General features: G+C 37.3%; 2 protein-coding genes and 1 pseudogene across 2 annotated transcripts; all 3 read right to left on the minus strand.

Moving 5' to 3' along the window:
• Positions 1–240: 240 nt before the first annotated feature.
• Positions 241–3,670, minus strand: LOC114761748 (methyltransferase-like protein 6; annotated as a pseudogene).
• A 3,807-nt stretch (positions 3,671–7,477) lies between these two features.
• LOC114761749 (leucine-rich repeat extensin-like protein 3) lies at positions 7,478–7,969 on the minus strand. Its single transcript, XM_028951178.1, has one exon. The coding sequence runs from the start codon at positions 7,967–7,969 to the stop codon at positions 7,478–7,480; it is 492 nt and encodes a 163-aa protein (XP_028807011.1).
• A 1,970-nt stretch (positions 7,970–9,939) lies between these two features.
• LOC114761751 (U-box domain-containing protein 51-like) lies at positions 9,940–13,688 on the minus strand. Its single transcript, XM_028951179.1, has 8 exons — positions 13,301–13,688; positions 13,092–13,186; positions 12,814–12,938; positions 12,526–12,711; positions 12,155–12,413; positions 11,861–11,962; positions 11,186–11,614; positions 9,940–10,849 (listed from the first exon to the last, which is right to left on the minus strand). The coding sequence occupies exons 1-8, from the start codon at positions 13,464–13,466 to the stop codon at positions 10,088–10,090; spliced, it is 2,124 nt and encodes a 707-aa protein (XP_028807012.1). The 5' UTR covers positions 13,467–13,688; the 3' UTR covers positions 9,940–10,087.
• Positions 13,689–15,215: the final 1,527 nt, after the last annotated feature.

Raw genomic sequence — 15,215 nt, forward strand, 5'->3', positions numbered from 1 at the left:
ACTCTCGTCTTTTTCCAGGCCAAGAAATTAAAAAATGAGTTGAGATCTTTTTAACAAGACAGCTCGAAAACGAGGGAAGAGCAAGATACTTAAAGCCGTGCGAGGAACAGCTGAAAACTACCAGTCAATTTAATCGCAAATTTCAAACCAAATTCTGCAGCAGCTGAAAGTAGAGATCTATTTCATCTACTTGGCCTGGGATGGATATGGCAAATAATTAATGCAGGTTCCTCTTTGTCTTTACAGCTTCCACTGGTACTGATCAACTCTTCTATAGTTGCATGGAAAAGGCGATGCAGACTCAGGAATGCACGTATTCCTATAAAGGAAAATGAAGACCGCTGGACTCCGTTGGGCCTCTTTACTGGAAAACCGGTTGGAGGCATTTGACATGCGAAATGCAGCTCGGAGCCAACGTCTATAACCACCGAACATGGATGATTATTGGTGCCCAAGTGAGATTAAAAATCTCTTCTCCAAAACCAGCCATTAATGTGAAAGAACTAATCTACTTAAACATTCCATCGAGAGTCCTACAATACTCAATGTGAGACCTATGACCCAAGCAGGATAAAGAACTTTTTCCCTTAAAAACTAACCATTGAGGTGGAAGAAGCTGTTTACTTGAATACCTTAAGCATCTCATACTACTCAACATGTGACTTCATTAGTATCCCATACCACCTCAGTCTCTATCAACAATGGACTACTAAAGCAAGGACAGCACCCTTCCAAAATTATTGAGGTAACATAAATATCGGGAATAAAACAAAAGGAACTTGTGAAAAGGTACTTTACCGGTTCATTACCAGCTCCCTTGGGCGATTCTCAACTTTTTTGCAGTATACACCAATTTCTTCAACATCAAAACCATTTTCTTTAAACAAATTTGTCAAGAACTGGTGAAAAATAGTAAGCACGCTGGATAAGATACAAAAAGGTGTGTTACATTAATGAAGAGGCACACGTGCGCTAAATTACATGATAACATGGGAATTACTGAAGACTCACAGTGCCATCACCCCTGACATAGAAGTTATCACTAATCTTTTGATCCTTGCCTGAAAATTTCTCCTATGAAGCAGAACAAGTAGAAATCTAAAAATCAGCAGCTCAAACGAAAGAAAATAATTAGCCAGAATTTGGCAGCGAAATAATTGCCCAACCAAGGATAAAACTGACATGGTAATTGATTCAATGATTCAACATATTTCAGCTAGAGATCCAACAATTACGGATTGGATAGGTACAACCACGTCACTCTAAAGAGAGAATAAAATCACCCAAATCAGGCAAAATCAAGATAGTTGAAATGAGATTCCAAATTACTTTGGAATGAACTACAATGAGCAGTAAATTCAGATCCTAAGTCACGAGAGAAATATTAGTCAGAATAAAATTATTTGGCACAAGATTTATGCACCTATAACTTTTCTTCCAGAAGATACATAAAAGGAAAGCACAACAAAATCAACCTGTGCATGGTCACCAGCAGCATAATCTCGAAACAGCACATAACCATTCGGCTGCAAAGGGAGAAAAGGACACAACTCCATCACTTAGAAACAACTGGTCTAGCAATGTTTCAGGAAATGCAGCACATTGATTGTAATAAAATAGAAATTACTCACCTTCATAACTTTTCTAATATTCTTCAACACTAAAGGCATCTTCTCTGGGGATACTGCAGACAACATAAATATCTGCTTAACATGTCAGATACTTAAACAACAAAGCCATAACTATTTCTCAATAATTAAGAGTAAAACTGCTTATGAATTCGATATAAGGCAAGGAAATGACACCTATTAGCTAACACCAATAGACCCATATCACTCTACAATAAGTTGAAAAAAAATGAGTTTATGACTTCCGTTAAAATACCATGGTAACAATATCAACTGATGATGGAGAAATCTCCTTGCTGAGGTCATCAGCTGTCAGATCAGAGATGAAAGCACTGGCACAGGACTCCTTGTAGTTTTTATGCGACTGCAATATGCAAGGCAAACCCATTCTTATCAGACCTATATAAACAACAGTCAATACGCAACACATATTCATGCCCTACTTTTTTATTGCAAGTGAAACATTTACTTCTAACGTTTGTTATAATGATAGGCTATTGACACCAATATTGCACTTAAAATTTGCCACATGGTCACATCAGATCCTGTTAAACACTTAAATTGTGACAAAATACAGCCAAGCAGTATGTTCCAATCGACTTTACTTGCACAAACAGTGAGGTATTTACATCTTAAAGAACAAACCTTTTACAGGAGGTAATTTCAACAGTGTACAAACAGTATGCAGCATGGATCACAATTTAGAGGCCCATTATGAGACATGCAGACATATAACCAAATGACAACGGGGACAGTATTTGCAAAAAATAAATTTCCAACCTTAACCAGATCAACAGCTTGGGCCGAGAAATCACATGCAAAAACAAAAGCATCAGGATATGAAGCAATGATGGGAAAAATAGTATTCCCAGCTCCACACCCAACCTGCTTAGCAAAAGCAAATATTTATTCAGCGACTTCAAAGTCCATAGACCTTACAAAGAGAAACATAAACAGAAAAGACAAATATCTAGACATATGGTCCTCATAGCTCTCACTGCACAGGGAAACTCTCAGGAGTGGTTCCGTCTCCATGATCAAAGAACGGTTTCCATTTTCTGTTAACCCTAACATAATTGCAATTTTGAGTGGCCAGAAAGCACGATAGAAGTTATTTGAAGTAATCTGAAAATTAATAAAACCCAAAAGTATCGCTTGCACAAGAATAGGGGACCTATCTCACATCGAAGCTGAATAGGGAACAAGAAAGAACAAAGTATGGATGGGAAAAATTATACCTCCAAAATCACTTTTCTTCCTTCTCCCTGTAGATTGAAAAATATTTAGACTATTTGTATCTTGAAAAACACCGGGGAAAAGTACAAATCAAGCCTTCCTTCCACTCACAGAAAAATATTTGCCCCAGTCCTTTTCCAAGTAATGCCTATCTTTGAAAAACTGAAATAAGAAAAAAAAAATGCCAGGCAAAAAGGAACGGTATTACTCAGTCAGACTATTTTAGCATAACCATTGAATATGAAACAGATAAAAAGAATTTCATCAAGTGAAGCAATTGCACCCAGCAACATTATTTTTTTTTCTTCCTAAACTCAGCAACATTATTTCACTTAATTGATAATAGACTACTCTGGTTTCTGGGGATTATGCATAGCCAAAAGATTAAGAATGATGGAGGAATTAGCGCAGACTTCTAGGGAGAAAAACTATAAACTCTACGAATTCAAAACTAACTTTATTTTGGTGCTGCTTGTAGAATGTATCCCAATATCTCTGGGCTTCTCTTTCATATTTTTCTGCCAACCAGCATTAACAATGTTGTTAAGTTTAGAAATTGCGAGCGGGAGAGTAAGATAGAGAGGCTTAGAAGGGGAGACCTCTGACCTCTCTTGTAGGGGGACACTCCAGTGTTGGCAGCAGAGTAAATTTGCAACCTTCGGGTTGCTGTTTGTTGCTCCGGCGCCATTGCGCGGCTTCTTTTCGGGCGTGTACATGTAAACAAGGGAATCTTACAAGTGAGATTAAACATGTAAATAAATATAAATATTTAAAACGGCTAGGACGGGTTCGAGTGCAGTGTGCAGGTCAGGTCTGGTAAGCCTCTTAGCTACTGGATAACAATATAAACACCCGCCATTGCGGAGATTGCTATCCTGTGCCGGAAGCGATCTCTGGATTCTCTTTCTTTTTAAATTTTTCCCTCTGGCCGAAAATAGTAAAATAAGATTAAAAAAACATGTAGGCTAAGCCTAACGGATTGATCTAGTTTTTTAATTTTATACTCATATCTAGTTTCATTTTAAATTTTAATATATAATTATAATTTTTTTAATAATATTAACCACAATTAAGATTTAAAAAATTATTTACGATATTAAAATTTAAATAAAAGATAATAATAAAAAATTTATTATATAATATGTATACTTTTTTTATTAGCCTATGTATTTTTTATTATGCATTTTGAAGATTTTAAAATTACAGGTTTTTTTAAGAGGGCCACACCAGTCTTTTATACAGGCCAGATTCAGGATAAAAAAAAAAACTTATTATAAATTACAGGGTAGACTCATGTCAACTTGTTATTAAACTCTGTTAAGCACAAAGCTTAACTTGGCTTGATTTTAACCCACCCCTCCCTGGGCCCCGGGCGCCGCCGCTAAACTTTGCGTTCCTTTTTCCTTTTTCTATTATGGTGAAGAAAGCGCTAACGTCGCAGGAAGGCCCAAACCAGAAGGAAATACTAAAAACGGAGCCTGAATAGCCAACCCAAAGCCATTTGCTGCTCAGCTCATTCCTATGGGCCTTGAGGCTCAAACCCTTCTATGAACTATTCGTGTGAGGCTTACTTCTTTTTCATTTTTATTTTTTCGAGTTCAATATCAGCACAGTCAAGCAAACAAAAAAAAAAAACCTAGGAAAATACAGAGGATGATTGGGGGGGGGGGGAAGGAAGGCGGACTTCACCTGAAAATTCTCTACTGCGGTTGATATTTGCTTGCCACATCCATTAGCAGTTAATTGATAATTAAGAGACGAAAAAGGGGCGAAATGGTTTACTCTTCAAAAGCTGATGAGCGAGTCTCGAAAATCCAGTGGAACCCAACCCTGTCCCATATAGCACAGTACTGTTTTGAGTACTAGTCAGTGGAGATATCTCCCTTTAGGATCTGTTTGGTTTGAGGGGAGGGTAGGGGGAGGGTATTTAATGATCCCTTGTTTGGTTTGGGGAGGATAGGGGAGGGATAGTAATAATCAATTTACCATTTTACCCTTACATATTAGTTTATGTGTTTTATTGATATATTATATAAATTAATTTACATCTTAATTTAAATCATATAATTTAATAAAAATTCAGTCTTATCATGTTAACATGTGTATTAAAAAATTGGTACAGTAATTTTTTATTCTAATTAATATAATAATATATTTAAAATAATCAAATTAACAAATTTTATATGCTCTAAGAAAAATAAAATTTTATTCTCTTTAGGCTATCTTTTTTTCCAGTTTTAAAATATATTTAATAAATAATATATTTATAAAAAACAATTAATTTTATAATATTATAATTTTTTATTTAAATAATTTTTTATTTTTAAATAATTTTTTATAATATATTTTTAATTATAATCATGTATATATTTTTTATTTTTTTTACTTAGGATAATATATTTTTTATTTGAAATGAATATTATAATAATATATTTTATGGGTAAAAGTGGAATATTGAAAAAACTATAAGGGCATAATGATCTAACAATTTGGCTCCCCTCCAAAAACCTCCAATTTAGAGGGGAGCCAAAATGGGGGGAGGGAGGGGAGGGGACATTTTAGCTCCCCTCCCCTCCAAAATTTTTAACCAAATGAGGGGAGGGGCTCATTTTCCCTCCCCTCCCCTCCCCTCCCTCCCCTCCAACCAAACACACCCTTAGTACCCTTAGTTGTATCTTTAGGCATTTAGGGTGTGTTTGGTTGGAGGGGAGGGGAGGGGAGGGGAGGGAAAATGAGCCCCTCCCCTCATTTGGTTAAAAATTTTGGAGGGGAGGGGAGCTAAAATGTCCCCTCCCCTCCCCCATTTTGGCTCCCCTCCAAATTGGGGGTTTTTGGAGGGGAGCCAAAATTTTGGACCATTATATCCTTATGGTTTTTTAATATTTCACTTCTACCCATAAAATATATTATAATATTTATTTCAAATAAAAAATATATTATCCTAAGTAAAAAAATAAAAATATATACATTATTATAATTAAAAATATATTATAAAAATTATTTATAAATAAAAAATTATTTAATGAAAAATTATATATATAAAATTAATTTTTTATAATATATTATTTATTAAATATATTTTAAAGCTGGAAAAAAAATAGCCTAAGGATATAAAATTTCATTTTTCTCAGAGCATATAAAATTTGTTAATTTGATTATTTTAAATATATTATTATATTATTAGAATAAAAAATTACTATACCAATTTTTTAATACACATATTAACATGATAAGACTGAATTTTTATAAAATTATATGATTTAAATTAAGATGTAAATTAATTATATAATATATCAATAAAAACCATAAACTAATATGTAAGGGTAAAATGGTAAATTGATTATTACTATCCCTCCCCTCCCCTCCTTGAATCAAACAAGGGATCATTAAATACCATCCCCTCCCCTCCTTTTTAATCAAACCAAACAAGGTGAGGATAAAACCTCCCCTCCCCTCCTCTACCCCTCCCTCCCCTCCCTCCCCTTTCCTCCCTCAAACCAAACAGGCTCTTAGGTGAGTGCAGATAATAAATTTGCCAGCATCAACTTTATATAGTCCCCGATATCAAATCAATGCCTTAAATTAACCAATAGAGAGACTCCTCCTCCTTTTAACACTTGGGGAATGGCAAATTGGAGCAATGTGGTGGAAGAATTTTAACATGTCTTGATCCAAAACTTTTCGACGCGGATCCACCTTCAGTTACGCCATGGAAACATACATTTCAGAGTTCGAAGGTTTGAAATATGAAGTTGTAAGTCCGTTTAAGAAATAAAATTTTTGTCCTCTTCAAAACTTAACATCAAAATTCTAAACTTGAAGTTTTGTTACTGATTAGTTGCAATTAAATCGGATGGCAGATTATATTTTAAAAGTTTATCTGGCAATAATCAAACAAAAATGCAGAAGCTACTCGCAAACACTAATGGTGGTCGTGTGACTTGAAGATAGAAGTTTTTTTTTTTTGGGTGACAGTTGAAGATAGAAGCTTGTCCCCGAAAAGGAAAATAAAAGATTTGAAGATAGGAGCGCGTTGCTTTTTTGTCTCGGCCACGATTACTTTTCTACCTTCTGGCTTTTGCTTTTCAAGTCCACAAGCCAGTTTTTGTGTTTCCTTTAGAGGAAGGTTCTCTCCCAGCAGCAAAATGGCGTTCCTGAACAATGACGTGCCAGGCTTCTCCATAACGCCGCGTTTCTGATCATAACAAGTGTTCTTCCAATAGTTGCATTTCTGGGGATGATCCGCTTATTAGAACTTTGTGTTTTCATTCTCTATATCATCAGTTCCCTCTGTGTTTTACATAATGTTCTAACCATATGCTGAAGAAATTTGATCCTTGAAGCGAGGACAGTCAGACTAAAACCAAAAGCTTAAAATGGCGATAAAATAAGCAAAGTTCCCATACATGCACACATTGGCAAATGGCGATAAAATAAACAAAGTTCACATCTTTTTATTTTATTAATTTTCTACATCAATGGAGCAGGAAAAAAAAGCTAATAATAAACCTGAATTTCGAACGCCATACAGTACAAAAGATAAACAAATCTAATTACATGTTACATATATCCCGCATTTTCGGGAACAGATGTTTTAGCATTCTTGTGCCCGCTCACCAAGAGGAGAATATCCGATGAAGGAACAATAGTAAGAGTATAAATGGTGCGTAAGAAGAAGGAGAAGAAGCGTCTGAGGCGTAATAATAGTAATAAGGATAAGAGTACTGATGTGGCCCTGATATTACTATCGGTTGACCGGACTCCGCAGGAGGTGCGTTGTTGGACTTAGCAGGCGGAGGGGGAGCGGCGCTTGAAGGGTTTGTTGAAGGAGCTGGTGGCGGTGGGGGAGGTGGCGACGCCGGTGACTTCGGGAGTGGCTGCGGGTAGGTGAAGTAAAGAGGGGGAGGTGCGTGGGCCGGCGCCGATGGTGGTGGAGAATGAGGGACCGCTGGTGAGGGTGGCGGTACATATGTGAGAAGTGGAGGAGGAGGTGGAGAACAGATTACTGGGCAGGTGCCACATTCGCTGATACAGTACGAGTTACTCTGAGGCGCTTCAACTTTGTCCTGAGATGTCAACCTAGCGAACACAGCCAGTCCCACCATCCCAACTCTTAAGAACCATGAAAACCAATTTGTTGAGATGAATCCCAAGCTCTTGCGATGACCCATTTGAATTGAAGTGGGATGAGCTCCGAGAAATGCAGAAACCTTGTTTGTGAAATCCGTACTGTGTCACTTTGTAATTTGGATGGGTGACCTTATGGTGTTTGGCCTCCCTTTTTAACAAATTTGATTTTAGAATTTAGATGCTTTCTTAATGTTGCTGAAAAGTATACTCTCCTTTTCACTTTTGGCCCCTTATAATTTATACCCTTGGCTTCTCGATGGCATTATTTATATTTACCATAAGGCCAAAATTTGGATATCAGTAACTACTCCTCCTGTCCTTAATATAGGACCCAATTGTTGAGTTAGTTTTGGTCCTAAATATAAGACCCATTTTTCATATTTATCAATTTTCTCTACATTACCCCTATAGATACTTCTTCAACCATAATCAAGTAAAAGAGGGAGAGGAGATATTAAGAAAGATGATTATGGTATTTTATGAAAAATGTGTTACATTTCTTATAATTAACTAATTTACCTAACTTCCTTAATCTAATCAAATTAGTTAAATGGGTCTTATATTAAGGACCGGAAGAGTATTATTGGTGAAAGCTTAATGCTTGAAATCATACTGGAGTATTTCCATAAATATGGATATTTCCCTTTGAATCTAATGGACTAATAGTAGTCAGGAAATCATATGAAGAAAAAGGGTATAATTCTGCATACTCTTTGCTCGGCACTTCCCACCAAGTAGACAAGTTAATTATAAGAAATTCAGCTGATTTTGACTTTATATTTGTCCTTATTGTTAAACTTGAGTTATTTTAGTACGTTTTTTCAGGCACCATGAGCAGTATAATGGGAGAATTAAAGGACCCATAGGTACGAGAATTAAGGAAGAAAAACGCCAGTCATTATTACGTTATCTTCTTGGAGTTTGAAATTGCAAATTTTCAATCTTTCATTTTCATGGTAAGGGAATCCGAAGCAAAGTTTCTTTAGCAGTATCTCCCTTTCTTTTTCTTATGCCTTTCTCCCAAACATAATCTATCTTTATGTGGATGAATTCACCTCACAAGGCATCACACTTTATGCTGTTCTGTTATGCTTTACTTTGCTAGCTGGGATTCTGAGAACCCTTTTCACTTGCAAGTTCTAGCAAATTCGTGTAGCTGGAGATCACTGTATTCGCCAGAATAGACCTAATATTATGATTGTGTCTTGAGTCCCCCCCCCCCCTCCAATTCAAGAGAACCAACACTGAAACGTCCCCCTCAAGCACAGTACCTCAATGTCAATTAATATCGTGGCCCTGCGTTATTTTAGACCTTAACGCAAAACTAGGCTGTCTTATGTTACATCACCTAATCAACAAGCGAAGCAAGCAAAGCCTGTTCCCCTGCATCCTAGGAAAATTTCTTCTCTATACTTTTAAAATCGAACGAAAAAAGAGCTTTTCATGCGATGACACGTTGTTCCTCGGCTACTTTACTCTCGTTCATGCACAAACGTTAACATATCCTTTAGATTATTCATCTTAACTCTGCTTGCTGTCAGCTAAATGCAGTCTGCAAATGACAATTATTCTTCCTTATCTTTTGCCCCAGACATCAGTTTTCTCATCAGACCACTCACTGGTAAAATTAAATATACAAATATTGTTGACCTTCCATTCACAAGGTTTGGTTAACAATGCGTATTATTGCACAAAAATAACTGGCACCAAACGTTCTACCACTAAGAGACCCAAGATTCAATTTTCCACCCCCATATTATTATTGGTCACAAGTCAAGAATGAACACTTGAAACCTCCATTCTCCGTGTTATCTTCCATAGTCTTTAAATGTTGTGTGCATTTCCAAGCGCCATTTCATGGGGATTGGCTGCTAGTTAGTGAAAAATAAATCAATTTAAATTGGTACTAGGCAAAAAAGAAAAAGAGTTAATTTACAGAGTTAATAATAATTATATTCTCAAAACCTCTGCATGCAACACTAAATTTGGAAAGAATGCAGGATTAGGTTTTGACACTTAAATAGAGTATTGATCCTAGCAAATCTAGCAAGGTTAATTAGTACACAAACTCGACTCTTATTTAATGTAATTGGTCATGAATTTCGTGTAGGTGTAGGAGAGCATTCCGCCTGACTCTGATTGTCGGTGACAATAGGATTAGGGCGAGACGAGAGAGCAAAATTCCTTAATCGGTTAAGCTCGGGAACAACAACTGTTGCAAGTTCAGGCCTGTCCTTCTTGCTAAGCTCTGCGCAAGTCACTGCCACTTTGGCAAATGCTTGAGCCTCCTCAATTGGCCAATCAGTCACTGTAGGATCAAGCATTTCTGAAAACTTTCCCTTTTCCATTGCCCTTTTGACATGGTGAGCAAGACCCATGGGAGGCTTGGCTGTGATAATTTGCAGCAGCATTATCCCCAGTGAATATATATCGGATTTAGTTGTTAACTTTCCTGTTTGTTGATACTCAGGATCAATGTAGCAAAAGGTTCCGGCAGCCGAAGTCATGTAATATTGTGTGACAGAATCAGCTACAGAAGCCGGAACCAATCGTGCCAGGCCCACGTCACTGATTTTACTCACATAATTCCGGTCAAGGAGGATGTTGGCTGGTTTTAGGTCCCGATGCACAAGAGGCTCTGGCTTGCTTTGGTGAAGGAAAAGAAGTGCCGTTGCAATTTCAGCAGCTATTGTGAACCTCAACCTCCACGAAAGAGGTGGGCTATTATTCTTCTGAAGTAATCTATCCTCTAAGCTACCATTATCCAAGTATTCATACACCAGACATCCATAATCAGGACAGGCACCAAGGAGGAGGACCATATTAGGATGTCTAATGCAGCATAATACCTCAACCTGTGGATGTTTGCGAGAGAAAGTAGACTGTCAAAGATGCAAGTCGTGTTGTAGTGTGATGTTTTACTAGTTTCACGACCATAATAAATTGGTAATGAAAAGCAATACAATATAATGTCCACATTTACTACCATTTTTTATCTCCTGAAGGTTAACCAAAGTTTTGATAACAAATCCATGCAAGCTCGAACTAAGGTGCAGGGTTTGAATGTGCCATTCACACTCGATAGATTCAAAGCGCTTGGTAGTCATTTTTTTTTTTTTCACGAAGAATTTTTGCAAGATAATCAATATATGAGCTACGCATCAATTTATCAGAAGAATTGCAAACCATACCTCTTGGTGAAACTGCTTCCTGCCTTGGGAAGCATCAGGTCTTAAGATTTTGATCGCAACTGGGGTGTGATCAAGTTCACCTTTAAACACAGGCCCATATCCACCTTCACCTATTTTCAAGGACGGGGAGAACTTTTCAGTAGCCTGTTTGATCTCCTCTATAGTATATTTTCTATATCGAACGTCATTTTTAGCCAAAGCAGTTAATGCTCGGTCCTTCTCTTCTGCCTCTTTCCTGGCCTTCAGCTCTGCATGTCTCCTCCTCTCTGCTTCCTTCTCAGCCATTTTCTTGGCTTCCTCAGCTTCTTCTATGGCAGCTTGAGCTCTAGCCTTCTCCTTTTCTGCTAGTGCAAGAGCTGCCTCTCCTGACAAGAGGGCTTCTTCAAGTTTGCGTGCCTCCTCCAGTTTCCATTGATTAATCTCGTTAGCCTGCCACATATTTGCCCATTCTTAAATCATTTTATTTGACACCAATTGCACCGTCAAAACCATAATAACCTTTTCTTTCTAGTTCAACTGTACTATTGTCCTCACTGGCTCTATCAAACGACGAATTCTTACCACCTTTATTTGACTATTTGGTACTATATTGTCATTTGGCAGCAAAACAGAAACATCATGCCTTATTTTGGTGGTCCTACTGCAATATGTCTATCATTTTATTATAAAAATCACCTCATTTTTTGCTGAGATCGCCTCTTTGCAAGCTGAGCTGTACATGTCCATGGTTTGCTTCAGTTCAAGCCTCAATCTCTTCATCTCAGCTTCTAGTTCTTTCTGTAATAAAGTAATGATACTATAGTTATGAGTAAGTTTCATCTTTTCGTTTGTTTATATAACATTCATGTTTTTGCAATAATATATATATGTGTGGTACATTCAAAGTATAGAAAGTTATACTGCTTAAAAATTGCTTAATTAATGGTCTATCAGAACAGTCTAGGCACGAATGGCCATTTTTGCGCTTACTGAGGGCTGGGAAGATGACGACACCCTGGAGCCATCAGATGAAAAGCTAAACCCCATATCTTGATTAGTCTGATCTGAGGAAACACTTTCGTCTGAAAAGGAATCAATGCCAGCTGATGGCTTCGGCCCACGATTGGGCAAGTTGATTTTATCCATCGACGAACCGCCAGAATTCTTTTGCCTTACTCCGTTATTGTTCCTCTCGGAAGACGCTCTTACTGATCCCTCTGCCATCCCTCCTCTTTTAGCTGCCTGTTCCCTGTTTGCGGTCAAACACCAAATACAATGAACAGGTAGTCTTTATATTGATGTTTTTGCACAAGAGGTGTGTCAAGGATTCAAAGTTGCAAATGAATTTCATGCCTAGGTACCTTACTCCGTTTTCTACATCATTTAGTTGAAGAGCCGGCGGATGCTTTGATGAGACAAACACGCTCGACATAGGACGTAGGGCTGATCGAGCTGAGATTATCTTTCCTTTTGAAATTATGTACACAGAAGTATAATCTGGAGCTGATTTGATTATGGCCGTTGGCAAATCAAAACCTATAAATTTCCTTTGATAATTGCAATATAATCATTGTTTAGTACATTATAGATGTACATTTATGCAATTCTATATACAAAATATAAATAACCTAATGCGCGACGAAAAAGACCTTGCCAGAGAGTTCCAGCTAGCCGTTGCGCCGATAACGATACTGTTGATGTGATGCTTGTTTGCAAAGTCTGAAATTCCTTTGACAACATCACTATCATCAACTACGGCTTCTTTTATCGTCACCTGAATATATATCAAATCAATTCGAATGAAGTAAGCTTGAACACTAGGAAGATCAACATAATATCATTCAGAAATGGGAACCACTCTTTTTTTTTTTTTTTTTTACGACATTCAATTATACTGCAGTTACAAATGAAATTTCTGATTCCATACCGCCTTATGGGAACGTATTTCTCGTAATGCAGAAAAAACATTGGCTACATCGCTTTCCTCAGGGGGAAAAACCTTGAGGCCCTGGTCTACGTAATCTTCAAATCACAACACGATCACCAAGAGGTTCACGGTAATTAATTAGACAGCAAAGCAATAATGGATGATTCCTGCACAAACATTGTGATGAAGAAATATAAGAGGGTACCTACGCGGTGGAATGTGTTTTGGCCTAACGTGGAGAGCGACGATGATGGGACTATCAAGATGATTAAGGGCCCACCGGAAGGCATATACACTGGTCTTGCCTTTGTCGACGGCCACCACGGTGGTGTTTAGAGGCAGAGCTCTGCCATCGAACGGCTGGTGGACAGGCATGATTAGGCTTTGCTCGCCACAGCTGCCACCACCGCTTCCACCGTTAATACAAAGGAAGGAAGACGAACTAGAGCAATTTTGTTCCTACCTCCTGATCTGAGGATGCAAGTGGAACCCATGCAGACTCACGACAGAGACAGACGCAACGAACCTTTGAATGCCATCCTCAAATTTTCCTCTGATTTAGGCAATAGTGACCAAGCCTTGACCCCAAAGACGGAAATTGCTCATCCACGAATGGATCATAGCTGGTTTCTTATGCTTCATGAACTCCTTCAATAATTATCCCTGAGCTAATCAAATTAAAAATAGAAATCACTCCGCCTCCTTCTGCCATGCATGCCACGCGAGTCATGAAATTAGATTTCTTCATGTTTTAGTTAAATAATAATCCTCTTTAATTCTATTAAAAATTTATCGGTATATATGGGAACGCACGTTTTTTTTTTGAAATTTTAAACCAGAATGTTTTATTTAAATTTTAATAATAGTTAAAAAAAATAACCGTCACTTTTTCTTTTTTTTTAATAATAAATAATGTAATATACTCGCTTTCATCCGAGAAAAGCTGAAGAAGCAAGACGAATTGGCTTTTCTGAAGCAAAAGATCAAGAGCATTCGTGATGTCTCTGATGATGATCTGTTTTTAAAGTTTTTGATTTATCTAATAATAAGTACTCCTCCCGTCGTAAATGTAACACTTATTTTGTAGTGTAAATTATAGTATAATGTGGGTTTTATAAACTTAAGGAAAGAAGAATCTCATGTGCTTTTGTTTTTTGTGCGTGTTGGCTTATTTTTGGGCTCCGTGGAGGTTATGTTAACCATCTCATCCAAGCGCAAACTCGAGCAAATTCTGTTAAATTACGAAATCATGATCCATCATATGCTGGTTCACAACAAAAGATGGAAACGCCATCTCCTTGAAGAAAAAGGGAATGTTATCTGGATATGAAAGAAGTTCATTGTTTCACCAGTTCAAGTAAGGCTATAACCCTCTGAATAAGAATTCAGCGTGGGCCTCTGTCCAGTCACCAGCATGTCCAAAAACGGGTTCATAAAGTCATGGGCCTCTGTTCATGAAGTCACGAACGCGTCCAGCTCATCATATATCCAATAACGTTGCTGATCAAACTTTGCTCATATAAGGAACAAAAATTAATCCAATCAGTAAGAAGTCAATTTATAATTTATAAGGTTCTAAGTTTGAATTTTCTTGTCGATTTGAGGGTTTTGTTGGTGGCCACTTGTAAGTACCTATTTAGACATTATTTGAATCTAAAGACATATCCTAATTCTAATAAGCTCCTAAAATTTTGTGTTAAAAAAAAAACACGGTGGAAATGGATTTAGAACTCTGAAGGAAGAAAAGAATGAGCGAATGAATTACGAGATTACCTGAGACGAGGAGGTACACGCGGCCCAAAATTCCCAATGATGATATTGCGTGTCTTCCAAACAAACTGAAGGCTGCCACTTGCGTGTTTGGATGCGCACTCCATATGCTAGCTTATCCACTACTCAAGTGGTTTTCTGTGGCAGTGCTAAATATTACTAGGAGAAAAAGACTATATACATATGCAGAGAGTTTTCAACATTATATCAAACCCCTGTGGAAGCCTCAATAGGGGTGTGGCTGCTAACCAGGGTGCGAACTAATTTTCATATTGGTAATAATTTGTCTCCCATAAATAAATACTCTAATTGTTTTTAAATATAAAAGTCACCCACCTAATTTGTATATATTAA

This window comes from Neltuma alba, unplaced genomic scaffold (assembly GCF_004799145.2).
Source record: "Neltuma alba isolate B1F8T4 unplaced genomic scaffold, ASM479914v2 tig00011134_pilon, whole genome shotgun sequence".
NCBI lineage: Eukaryota > Viridiplantae > Streptophyta > Magnoliopsida > Fabales > Fabaceae > Neltuma > Neltuma alba.